Raw genomic sequence first — 12,747 nt, 5'->3', positions numbered from 1 at the left:
CAGTGCTTCAAATATTCCATTGTATGTATGTACTAGATTCTGTTTATCCATTCATCAGTTAATGGACAGTTAGGTTGTTTCCATCTTTTGACTACTGTGAAATGTGCTGCAATGAACATTGGTGTACAGGTCCCATGTTCTTATCTTTTTTTTTTTTTTTTTGTGGTGACAGAAACCATTTATTTTTAATATTTTATTGTGTTTTTTGGTGAAAGTTTACACAGGAAATTAGGTTCTCATTTAACAATTTTTATACATATTTTGGAAACCCTGGTGGCTTAGTGGTTAAGTGCTTGGGGGCTAACCAAAAGGTTGACAGTTCGAATCCACCAGGTGCTCCTTGAAAACTCTATGGGGCAGATCTACTCTGTCCTGTAGGGTCACTATGAGTCAGAGTTGACTTGATGGCAACGGGTTTAGTTTTTTTGGTTTTTATACATATTGTATATTGTTCAGTGGCATTGGCTACATTCTTCACAATATATCAGCATTCTTATTATTTCCCTTTTGGTTGTTCTGTTTCCATTAATCTAGCTTCCCTGTCCCCTTTTGCCTTCTCATCTTTGGTCTAGGGTAAATGTTTACCGTTTGGTTTTATCTAGATGATTATTTTGAGGAGCACAGTACTATTTTATGGGCCAATCTGTCATTTGGCTGAAAGGTGACCTCTGGGAGTGATTTGAGTTCCAAGTTTACAGAGTATTTCAGCGCGATAGTCTCAGGGATTCATCCAGTCTCTACTGGTCCAGTAAGTCTGGCCTTTTTTTAGGAGTTTTAGTTTTATTCTATATTTTTCTCCCATTCTATTCAGGACCATCTATTGAGTTCCTGGTCAGAACAGTCAATAGTGGTAGCTGGACACAATCTAGTTCTTCTGGTCTCAAGGTAGGTGATGTTGTTGTTCGTGTAGACTATCGGATCTGTAGACTAGTTTCTACTTTGAGTCTTTGGTTTCCTTTTTTTTCTTTAGCCAGAGGAGTAGAGACCAATCGTTGTATCTTAGATGGCCACTCACAAGCTTTTAATACCCCTGGATGCTACTCAGCAAACTAGGAGGTAGAACACTGTCTTTATGGACTGTACTATGCAATTGACTGAATTGCCCCACAAGACTATGGTCCTAAGCCCTCAAACCCAGTACAGCAATCCTGTGAGGTGTTTGGCTGTGTCTAGGAAGTATCCATAACTGTGCCCCCATATGGTTTATTTTATACTTGAAAATATACACAACACACATAAACATGTATATACATATACCTACAGTTATCCCATGTTCTTATCTTTTGAGGCCAATCATAAGGAGATCTGAACAGGCACCAACGGCAAGCCTGAAAGTTTGTATGAGTGTGTATAAGTAGAGCTGGTGGGCACCATGTAGTTTTGGGTGCCATATGTTTATTACTGCAGTCACAATATAGTTAATGGAGTAGTATCTCTACACAGTCACCTGGTCTTTGTGGTTTTAACTTTGTGGAGGAGGGGGGCAGTCAAAAATCCCCTGGAGCCCACTGACCCCTGGTTAATAATGCCTAATATAATACAAACATATCATTTTACAGATCTGAAGAAATAAAAGACTAGATATTTACCCAAAGTCATCCAGCTAGTTAGGGCACTATATGTGTTGCTTATTATTGAATCTTATTTCAAAGAGTCAAGTAGAGTAAACCATCCAAATATCCGCTCTCTTTTTCATTCACTAAATGAACATGAGTGCACAATGAGTGGCAGGTCTTGTTCTAAGCACTGAGTCACCTACAAGGAGAATATTTAGTTGTCAAGGAGGATGAAAACTATTAAATAATTAACTATAATAACATGATACGTGCCGAAACAGAAAAGTACAAAGTAGTGTAGGAACACAGAGTAACGAATGACTAATTCTATCACAATTCCCCTTCCTTCTCGTGCAGAGTAGGAACAGGATGGTAAGACCTTGGTTGATAGGGAACTTTATACTGAAGAGTGGGGCCTGAGCGTTGGATCCTATTCATGATGACTGATTTCACCCACCAGAAGTCACTCAGGAAACACGTTCGTTATAGAGCATGTTGCTACTGCAAAACCAATACAGTTTCTTTCAGAGGAAAATAAAGCCCCCACTCTTAGAAAACTTAAATTACAGGAAAGACATGATGCCCCTCCTAAGAGAGACCCTGGTCTGATGGGAGAGATTTTTTATATGTGGATAGCCCACTCAAGGAGAAGGGAAGTGGATTAAGAAGCATGCCTAGCTTCAATCTATGTTATAGTTAAGTCAATTTTCGACTCCTAGCGACTCCTTGTGGCAGAGTGGAACAGCCCCATAGGGTTTACTGGGCTGTAATCTTTACAGCAGCATGTCTTTCTCTCATGGAACTGCTGGTGGATTCAAATCACCAACCTTTTAGTTAGTAGCCAAGCACTTAACCATTGTGCCACTGGGGCTCCTTCCTCAATGTTTGAGAGCAGTTAAAACATCACTGAAAGTCTAAACAGATGAAGAATACTGTATTTAACTGATCTCCTCTAAGGGAGAGTTCTGAGTGTTTGGAAGGAACACTTTGCTAAGTCTGGTGGTGAGAGTGGGCTCCTCACAAGGACTTTCCTCAAAAAACAACCGAGTGAGGTTGTAAGAGGGGCACAGCAACTCATGACCCACCTTTGCCCTTTCTCCCGCAGCACTCAACTTCTCCTCTAAAAGAACATTGAACAAATGTTTCAAAAATAACTTTTTCACCTGAGTTACAAATACTAATTTTATCTTTGTACTTTATACTACCTATCCATTTTCCATTGTGCATGCTATAAAACCAGACCAAACCAAACCCATTGCAAGTCAATTTCAACTCATAGTGACCCTATAGGACAGAGTAGAACTGCCCCATAAGGTTTCCAAGGCTGTAATCTTTACAGAAACAGACTGCCACATTTTCCTCCCACAGAGCAGCTTGGTGAGTTCGAACTGCCGACCTTTCGGTTATCAGCCAAGCACTTTAACCACTGCATCACCAGGGCTCCTTGTGTATGCTATAGTACTTCAAAATAAACCGAGGTGATCACTGCCTACTTTGAAATAATCACAAATTGTTTAAAGTGCATCTATAAATTGTAGTGGAGGAAAAGAAATGCAGTAATAAATGCAACATAAACATATCTCTGACATACTCTGAAAAAAACACGAATACAACTAAATTTCTAAAATAAAGAAGATCATTTTGAAATAACATCCATATGTCTCAGTTCAGCCTTAAGGGAATTAATTTATCCTAGGTTACTTAATGATCTAGTGGCAGAATTAAAACCAAAGATAAATCATGACATAATCTTCACCTTGGCAGATACATTCTACAGATATTAATTGAACATAATTTGCTATGTTTTCAAATAGATCTTTGCAATCAGAGTTTTTCTCTTTGTTTTTTGTTTTTTTTTGAGTTGATAGTTTGCATCACAAGTGATTGATTACCAGATTCCTTGTTTTTATCAGGAAGAAAAAGAGGCTAAAGTTAAACTGTAGTTTGAGAGGTAAGGGCATTTATGGAGACTTGATAATAAATGGCTGTAATTAAGAAACATGATTTTTTTAATGTCTCTATTGACTGAAGCTACAATCCACAACAGCCACAAAGACCAGCAAAGTACATCTCATAAAGCAGTACTTTTCCCTTTGTTCACATTACCTCTAATACCTAGGGAATGCTCATGTTGGCAGTCCAAGGTGTGTGTCTCAGAAAATTAGTTTCATGGGATGCTAAATAGATGTTATCTGAGGAAACTATTTCAAGCTCAGAGAAGTTTGGGAAACACTGGATAAAATCAAGTTAAACTGGTTTCTTTACTTCCCAGAGCATTTAATTTGGTAATGTGCTTTGTTACTACTCTATATGATATGCAGCTTTCCCCAAGGAAAAAAAATGAAGGAACAGAGGCTCAAATTTGTTAAATAATTTAACCAAGGTCACACATTTAGTAAATGTCCTGTTATTTGCATTAGGAGAAGACACAGTCCCTGTCCTCAAGGAGCTTTGGTATAATTAAGGAGATGAGATTTGCAAACATAAGACAGAGAACAATTATATGACAACATGTAAGAAAATGCTTGATAGAATGAATGGTACAAACTAGACAAGAATGTTGAAGGAATTCAAGCGGGCAAAATTACTGGAGATGGAAGTAATCCGCGAAGGTTCTGTTTAGCGATAACCCTTAAACTGGGTTGTGGAAGAAGTGTAAAGATTTGGATTAGCAGAAAGGAAAAAGAATTATAAGAAAGAAGAGTTACATTAGCAAAGGCAGGAATATCAGAACAAGAATCACACTGATGTGGAGGATTAGAGCTTGAAGAGAGATGGGTCTGAAATGCTCAGTTCCCTCACCTGCGGAAAAAGAGTCAACTGCTTAGAGGTAGCGAGTTCCTGCTCACTGAATATAAAATAATCTAGGCATTACTTGCCCAGATTGAGCAGTTATTTGCTTTCCAACCCAAACTACACAGAAAAACACTGAATTTAACTTTCTGCAGTGAACCCCAGGAGGGAAAAGGAGAAAGAAGCAAGAGAAGTCAAGCCCAAACTAGTGGGTATGGGTATGGAGGGAGGGGTTGGTAGGAGAACAGCACGAACTTCACTGGCCCTCAGATCTGTGAGTGGGAAACATCTGAATAGAAGACATTTTTATTCCTCCTAACCCCTTTCCATTCCTTTCCTGTACTAATTCACCTTAAAGGAGCCTGACCTACTGACACTAGGGAAAATGCCCCTTTTAGATGGTGCTTGCAGAGTCCAGGCTCACCTGTCAACTCAGTCACTTTCCAGTGGAAGATATTCCCCACAATCTTTCTCAACCAAGAAATAGGATGAGGTCTGGCACAGAATGGGTTAAAATGATTTCCCTCCTTCTGTCCCACACAGGGCACTGTCTCATTTTGTTGAAACTTGTCAGTGAGGTTTAAACCTGGGAAGTCCAAGGTCTTTGCTTAAAGTTATGATAATTTGCAAATAAGTAGATGGACTATGGAAAAGGTAGGTGAGAGGTGGGGAGAAAGAGAATTGGGAAGAAAATAAGGAAACTAAAGAGAGAAACAAATTATTGAAATGAAATCTGATTCAACTGTGACCCTACATACATTTTCTGCTTTTTTTGTTTTGTTCAAAATCCGCTTCAGCAAAAAGCAATGCCCAGTTAGTTGAACAAGCTTCCAGTTAGTCAAATGAGTGACTAAGAGAAAGAGATAGCATAGAGAACATGAAGAGAAACAAAAAATCAGCTTCATCGCAGTGTTCGAATTCAAAAGTCAAAGCAGGGCATGAGATAGGTGTTCAAGCAAAACAGTAACATGAAGCTTACTGCCCCAGAGTCCCCTAAACCAAAAAACCAACCCATTGCCGTCAAGTCAATTTCGACTCATAGCGACCCTATAGGATAGGGTAGAACTGCCCCATAGGGTTTCCAAGGAGCGGCTGGTGGATTTGAACTGTCTACCTTTTGCTTAGCAGCCTAACGCTTAACCACTGCACCACCAGAGTCCCCTAGGCAATCAAATAACTACTGGAAAGCATACTTTAATTGGAGCTTGCACAGAATAGCACCCCATTTTCAACTCCGCAGTTACTGCCTCCTTCTCAACAAAAGGGGAGGACTGGAACTCTGGCGACGAACCTGCTAAGGAGGCGCTACTACCAGATGCTAAAAAAAGTGAAGGGACATATTTTACCCTTGTGACAGCCTGTGGCGCCATCTTCAGGTCTTAGCTAGGATTGCAATAAACGCATACCTCCTGCCAGCTTGTTAGAATCCCCCACTGTTAAAGAAAAAAGAAAACAAAGGAATACTAAATTCAAGCCAAGAAGTTCTCAAAAGCCTCCTGAGTCCTAGAAGTAGATGCAAACAAACATAGCTCTAAGACACAGTGCCTAAGAAAAGATCTAAGGGTATTAGTTGCTATAAACTCAATGAGTCACACTTGCATAGCAACCAAAAAAAGCTAATAAATTCTTAGGCTGCTTGATGATATATTGTCTAGACCTTGAGAACTTAATAGCCCCACAGTACCCGGTTCTGTCTGAACACATCTGAGAGTTGCATTTAGTTCTGGGCATCACAATTGAAGAGCAATATTGACAAGAGCAATAAAAATGTTCATACCCTTTGACCCAGTAATCCCACCCATGGGAATTTATTCTAAAGAAATAACTCAAGAGAATAGATGAATTAGAGGCATGAAGATACCAATGCATTCTTTCTAACAACAAAAATATATATTAATAACCTAAATGTCTCCCAAAAGGGGAATATTATATAGCTTTAAAATATAACGATGATACATGCTACAACATGGAAAAACCTTGACCACGTCATGCTAGGTGAAAGGAGCCAGACACAAAAAGCCCCATATCGTCTGATTCCATTTATATGAAATGTCCAAAATAGGCAAATCTTTCGAGACAGAAAGTAGATTAATGGTTGTCAGGGGCTGGGAGTGTGGAGGAAATGGAGAGTGACTGCTAATGTGTAGGGGGTTTCTTTTTGGGGTGGTGAAAATATTCTGGAATTAGATAGTGGTGATAGTTTCACAACCTTGTGAATATACTAAAAGCCACTGAATAGTACACTCTAAAAGGATGAACTTTATGATATGTGAATTATATCTCAATTTAAATATATATGTATATTACCGGAGCCCTGTTGGCACAGTGGTTAAGAGCTCGGCTGCTAACCAAAAGGTTGGCAGTTCGAATCCACCAGCGTCTCCTTGGAAACCCTATGAGGCAGTTCTGCTCTGTCCTATAGGGTCGCTATGAGTTGGAATTGACTCAACAGCAATGGGTTTGGGGTTTTTTTGGTTTTGGATGTATATTACCAATACCAGTTGCCGTCAAACTGACTGACTCATGGCAACGCCATGTGTGTCCGAGTAGAACTGTGCTCCATAAGGTGTTCAATGGCTGACTTTTCAGAAGTAGATCACTAGGCCTTTCTTCCCAGGTGCATCCGAGTGAACTTGAACTTCCAACCTTTGATTAGCTGAGCATATTAACATATAAATACGCACATACATATATACATATATAATGAAGTCTTTATAGCGATTTGTAAAAATGCTTAAAATTCAGTGAGGGAAAAAACAGTACAAAATTATATCCTTCATATGACTCAACCATATAAAAATTATGTACATTTATGGATGATAACTAGAAGAGAGCATGAATAAATAAAAACAGGGACTGTGGGATGCAGGTGATTTTTTTTGCAGGGAGGTGGTCATTATACCATTCTTCAAGTAATTATACATATATTTTCTTTCCAAGACAATATCTACCAAAAGGCAGACAGAAAATGACAAGCCAAATCATTTAACACAAGCATCAGCAGAAACATTAACCACCACAGAAATCAGTGTTGAAAGCAATCTCAGAGGTCATCTAAGTCCAACTCCCTCACAAGGAAGAAACTGAGGTCCAGAGTGATAAGTAGCTCATCCAAAGTCACCAGCAACCCTTTAAAAGAAGATAATATTATTATCTGTTTTAAAGGAAACTAAGGCTTGAGAAGGAGCCCTAGTGGCACAGTGGTTAAGTGCTCGGCTGCTAACCCAAAGGTTGGCAGTTTGAACCTACCAGCTGCTCTGTGGGAGAAAGATGTGGCAGACTGCTTCCATAAAGATTACAGCCTTAGGAAGCTGGTGGGGCAGTTCTACCCTGTCCTATAGGGTCGCTATGAGTCAGAATTGACTTTTTGGAAATGTTTTTTTAATGGGAAGACTCCAAAAGGTTAAAGAAACTCAAAAACACACAGCTAGAAAATCATGGAACCACATTGAAATCCTGATCCTTCTGACATTAAAATTCATTCTCAAAATCAAGAGTCAAGCCACAGATAGGGAAAAAACATCTATAACACGTATGACAAAGGTTTAAGATTCCTAAGAAGCAAGGATACCAAAAAAATAGATTTGAAAGAGACAAATAGAACATAATTGGGAAAAAAAAAAGGGGGGGCAGAGAATATGATCAGGCAATTCACTGAAGGGGAAATGTAAACGTCCAATAAATATTTGAAAAGATGCTGTCTTAGTTATCTAGTGCCGCTATAACAGGAATACCACAAGTGGATGGCTTTAACAAATAGAATTTTTATTCTCTCACAGTCTAGGAGCCTAGAAGTCCAAATTCAGGGCACCAGCTCCAGGGGAAGTCTTTCTCTGTCGGTTCTGGAGGAAGGTCTTTGTCATTAATTGTCCCCTACTCTAGGAGCTTCTCAGTGCAGGGACCCCAGGTCCAAAGGAAGTATGCTGCTCCTGGCACTTCTTTCTTGGTGGCATGAAGTCCCTCTCCTCTCTGCTGGATTCTCTCTTCTATATCTCAGAAGCCGTTGACTCAAAATACAACTTAATCCTTGTAGATTAAGTCCTGCCTCATTAACATAACCGCCTCTAATCCTGCCTCATTAACATCATAGAAGTTAGGATTTACAACACATAGGATAGTCACATCAGATCACAAAGTAGTGGACAACCATAGAATACTGGGAATCATGGCCTAGCCAAGCTGACACACATTTTTGGGGGACACAATTCAATCCATAATAGACGCTAAACTTCATTAGGAGTCAGGAAAATGCAAACTAAAGTAATTAGATACGATCTCTCACCCATCATCTTGGCAAAAACTAAAGAGCAGTAACACGTCATGCCAATTACAAAGAAATAGCCACACATGAAGCACTGCTGGTGAAAGTGTGAATTGTCACAACCTTATAGGAAGTACCAGCGACAATATCAGTCAAAATTTAAAATATATATTCTGTTTGACCCTACGTTATCACTTGTTGGAATCTATCCTCAAAAAAACAAAAAGCATCAATACATATATTCAGTGATATTTATCGTAGTATTGTTCATCTTGACAAAATATAGATACTGCTCATCAATAGGGGAACATTTGAATAAATTAAAGTATATCCATACTTTTCTAACAAAAACTCATGACAAAATTTGAGAATAAAATAATTTTCCAAATCAAGTAAATTTAGCTCCGATCATTCCTTTGTCTCTTTTTTCTTATAGATGATTTTTAATATATTTACATTTTCCTGATACAGTACTACATATCATGTTAATAAGTTACTTATTAATAGTCTATGAAAATTTCATGTGATAATTTGACAATTTGTAAATATTTTTCAAAGGAAATGTATATCAATTTTTGGCAACTTTAAAAAGATGTAAAAGTTAATTTGGTCTTGAAATCAGAGTATATAAGTAAATTTATTGAAAAAAAATTTTATGCATTTTTTTATACGAATGCAAAGAAAAAACATCTATAATTTGCATTCAATGCACCAAAAAAAAAAAAAAAAAAGCAAGAAAGCTGGAGTTAAGATACACAATTTTAACAAAATGAGGTGTCCTAGGCTCTTTTTTCCACATTGCCTAGTTGTCTGAAAATTAAATAAGTCCCCCCCGAGACATTCAAACTGTTGGTTCCCTAGGGTTTCCCAAAGTCCTTTCCCTATAAGGATACATGAGATAGAAAATCATGAATCTTTCCCCGAGTCCCCATGAGATAATATTATCTGTCCCTCTCCAATGTATTCTATTTATACCTCTTATGACACTTAGTTAAAAACACTGAACAAGGTGGACTTTGATATCTGTGCACCTGTGTTACTATCCCACACCAGATTGTAAGCTCCTAGGGAGTAGGGTGTGTAGTTCATAATCAGATCTCAAGGTTTGAGAAGACCTGAGAATTCAGCCAGTCTAACTATCCATGCTAACTTTGAGGGTACTCCACAATACTCCTTTAAGCAGAGGGGTCTGCAACAGGGGCAACTGCCTCCCACTCCCAAACCTTCAGCAGCTTATTCCTTCTTTGTAAAAGTGTAGCTGCTAAAAAGTTCCTTCATCAATGGAATTCAAATCTCTTTCTGAAATTTTGAAATTTAATCCCAGTCTTACCCTCTTGGTAACCTAGAGAATAGACAAAACCCCTCTTTCATAGGACAGCTTGTCGAATATGAAAACCTTCATATTTTTCCTTCAATCTCCTAACCCAGTGTTTTACACATTTAAAAAAAAAATCAGTGTTAAATAATCTCCCCCATCACTTGTCATCAATGTCCCAGGTGTAGGATAAAGTGGTATATTCTCTAACAGATATTTTATTGGTTTTATAATATGCCTTTCCCTCTCTAGTTAAAAAAAAAAGTCAAGAACATAATAGTACAATAGCCAAGAAGTCAGAAATTCAGACATAAATACATTCTTCCACCACAATCTTTCTCACTTCTTTAAGGTTGTCTCATCCCCAGTGCAAGAAGTTTCTTTAACATTGTTGGGATGCCCCACATGGGCAAGGCTGGGACAAGAAGCCCTGTTCTGCCAGGAAGAGTCCATCCTCAGGAGGAATTTTCTTCTTACCTCCACGATCCCCTGGGCTTCCTGGGCTGACGGAGGGCTTCATACACAGCCTGAATCTCCAGGAAGTACCTCTGCACCTCCTCTGTCTGATGGCAGTTGTGATCAGGATGCCAGATCTTCACTAGCTCCCAGTAACTCTGATGTATTTCTTCATTTGTTGCCCCCTCAGGGAGGCCCAAAACCTCAGGGAAGCAGAAGCCGACAAATTAGAATTCTACGAGTTGTCAGGGTGCCGGTGCCTCTCCATACTCCCTTGCTAAACTAGGCTGTGGTATCTCTAGAGTTGGCTTCTACTTGCCTGTGGGAAAGGCCCAGAGCCTCAGATTAGAATTCCAGCCTTTTGGAACATGGACAAGTTCTGGATCTCCTATCAAGAACCATGTTTTGCATTTAATCACAGTTGCCCATTTTCCAACCTGGAACTTCACATTTCTGACAATCAAAACTCCCCTTCTCAAGAGAAATGAGTGCATATGTCCACCAAAAGACATGTACAAGTATGTTCACAGCTGCTTTATTCACAATAGGCCCACATTGGAAACAACTGTAATGTCCACCAACAATAGAGTGGATAAATGAATCATAGTATATTCATACAATGGGAGACTATACAGTAATGAAAACAATTTACAATTGCATGCAACAGTATGAATAATCTCACAAACATAATGTTGAATGAAAGAAGTCAGATACAAAAGAGTATATATTAGATGATTCCAGTTATATAAAGTTCAAGAATGGGCAAGACTAATCTATGGTGATAGAAGTCACAACTGAAGTCACCTCTGGAGGTGTTAGTAATGATTGGAAAGAGGCACGAGTGAACCTTGCTCTGAGTGGTGGTTACATAGGTGAATACATAAAATTAGTGCACTTTATATATGTTATACCTCAATAAAAAATAAATAACATATACATATACTTTTCCCATTCACTATTAGAGCCTCTGCACTATCACGTATTGCACACAAAGAAGCCAGGACACCCTTCCAGAGCCTGGCCTGGCAGACATGAGCACAGTACTTCCATATAAGGGTCACCAGCTTCAGTAATAATAATCATCCCAGACAGGAAGGAGAGGGAAGAAAGCCTTACCTGGTAAACCAGCTGCCACTTCTCATCCTGAAAACTGTAAACAAAATCATAGAGCTTCTCCCAGTCCTAGAAGTAGCCGGTGCTAAAGACAGGATCCCCTACCAGCAGCCTCCAGACTTGTTAAGGCAGAAGGAGGACAGACTCCATGATGTGACCAAGAAGGGGAAGAAGCTGAACCAGCCCAAGAGGGAGCCAAAGGTCTCTGCCACATAGCTGAGAGTGGCAGCTGTGTTGCAGAAGGCACTGTAGGCTAGTGGGCCTCTGAAAGCCAGATAAGCCAAGCCCAGCCAGTAGAGACGCACACTGAGTGTCTCTGACCCTACTGAAGCTTTGTAGCAGCGATGCTTCTGGGCTGTAATGCTAGCAGCCAAGCTGATGGGCAGGATGGCTATGGGGTGGCCATAAAAGATAGGGGAAGTAAGAAATGCTGTCACTAATGTGTTCTTAACGTCTGAAGTCTGGTTGCCAACAGCAGCCACCAGCAAGACCCCTAGGCCAACTGCCAGTAGGAGGCCCACAATATAGAAGCTGGCCATGGAAGAAAGGCTAATCAGAGCAACAAGGCCAAAACTGATACCCAATATCATCTGGCAGCAAAGTGAATGGGACTCAGAGGGGCTGTCCCCCCTCCTGGGCTCTGTCTCTGCCCCTGCGCTCTGTTGGTCTAAGCTACAAAGCTTCAGAGCTTCCAGAACTCCCAGAGCCAGCCCAGCCCTCCACGTCCCAGAGTGAACATCCAGAGTAGAACATGGCTGTCTCGCCCCAGGTACAGGTGATGGAGCCCAGCTGGGCCCCCTACAGCCCAGAGGGCATAGGTCACCAAGAGTCCCTTGGCCATTGTCTAGGGCAGGGATCTCAGAACAAGTCCAGTGGCATCTGACATTGCTCGGAATGCAGAAATCTCAGGGTCCTCGTGATAATCATGGCCCCAGAGCTATCTTTAGACCCTATGGGATAAAAAAAAAATCAGTCATAGGTCTATATCCAGGACCAAACACAGTAACTATTTCTCCTTCCAATAAAAGTTAAGTCTAGCTCTTCCCGCATGTCCCTGAAATGCTAGTTCTCCCACACTCTTTGGTCTAGTATCTCAGTTCTGTTCTTTACAGTGACTCCAAATTTAGGGAATGTTTTAAATGCCTTCAGTTGAGTAACTGAGAACGCAGCACACAGACAAGAAAAAAAAAGTATTAAGGTTACATTTCACACCTCCCCTCAGACCACTGACTCCGGAAATGGCTTATTAGATA

General features: G+C 39.9%; 1 protein-coding gene across 1 annotated transcript; it reads right to left on the bottom strand.

The window, feature by feature from the left end:
- Positions 1-10,398: 10,398 nt before the first annotated feature.
- DNAJC22 (DnaJ heat shock protein family (Hsp40) member C22) lies at positions 10,399-12,335 on the bottom strand. The gene is given in 4 exon segments (XM_023742355.1): positions 10,399-10,584; positions 11,498-11,658; positions 11,661-12,089; positions 12,092-12,335. Coding segments are annotated over 4 exon segments (1,020 nt in total).
- Positions 12,336-12,747: the final 412 nt, after the last annotated feature.

Source organism: Trichechus manatus, unplaced genomic scaffold (assembly GCF_000243295.1).
Source record: "Trichechus manatus latirostris isolate Lorelei unplaced genomic scaffold, TriManLat1.0 scaffold00209, whole genome shotgun sequence".
In the NCBI taxonomy this organism is placed as follows: Eukaryota; Metazoa; Chordata; class Mammalia; order Sirenia; family Trichechidae; genus Trichechus; species Trichechus manatus.
This window is presented reverse-complemented; position numbering and strand designations above follow the sequence as displayed.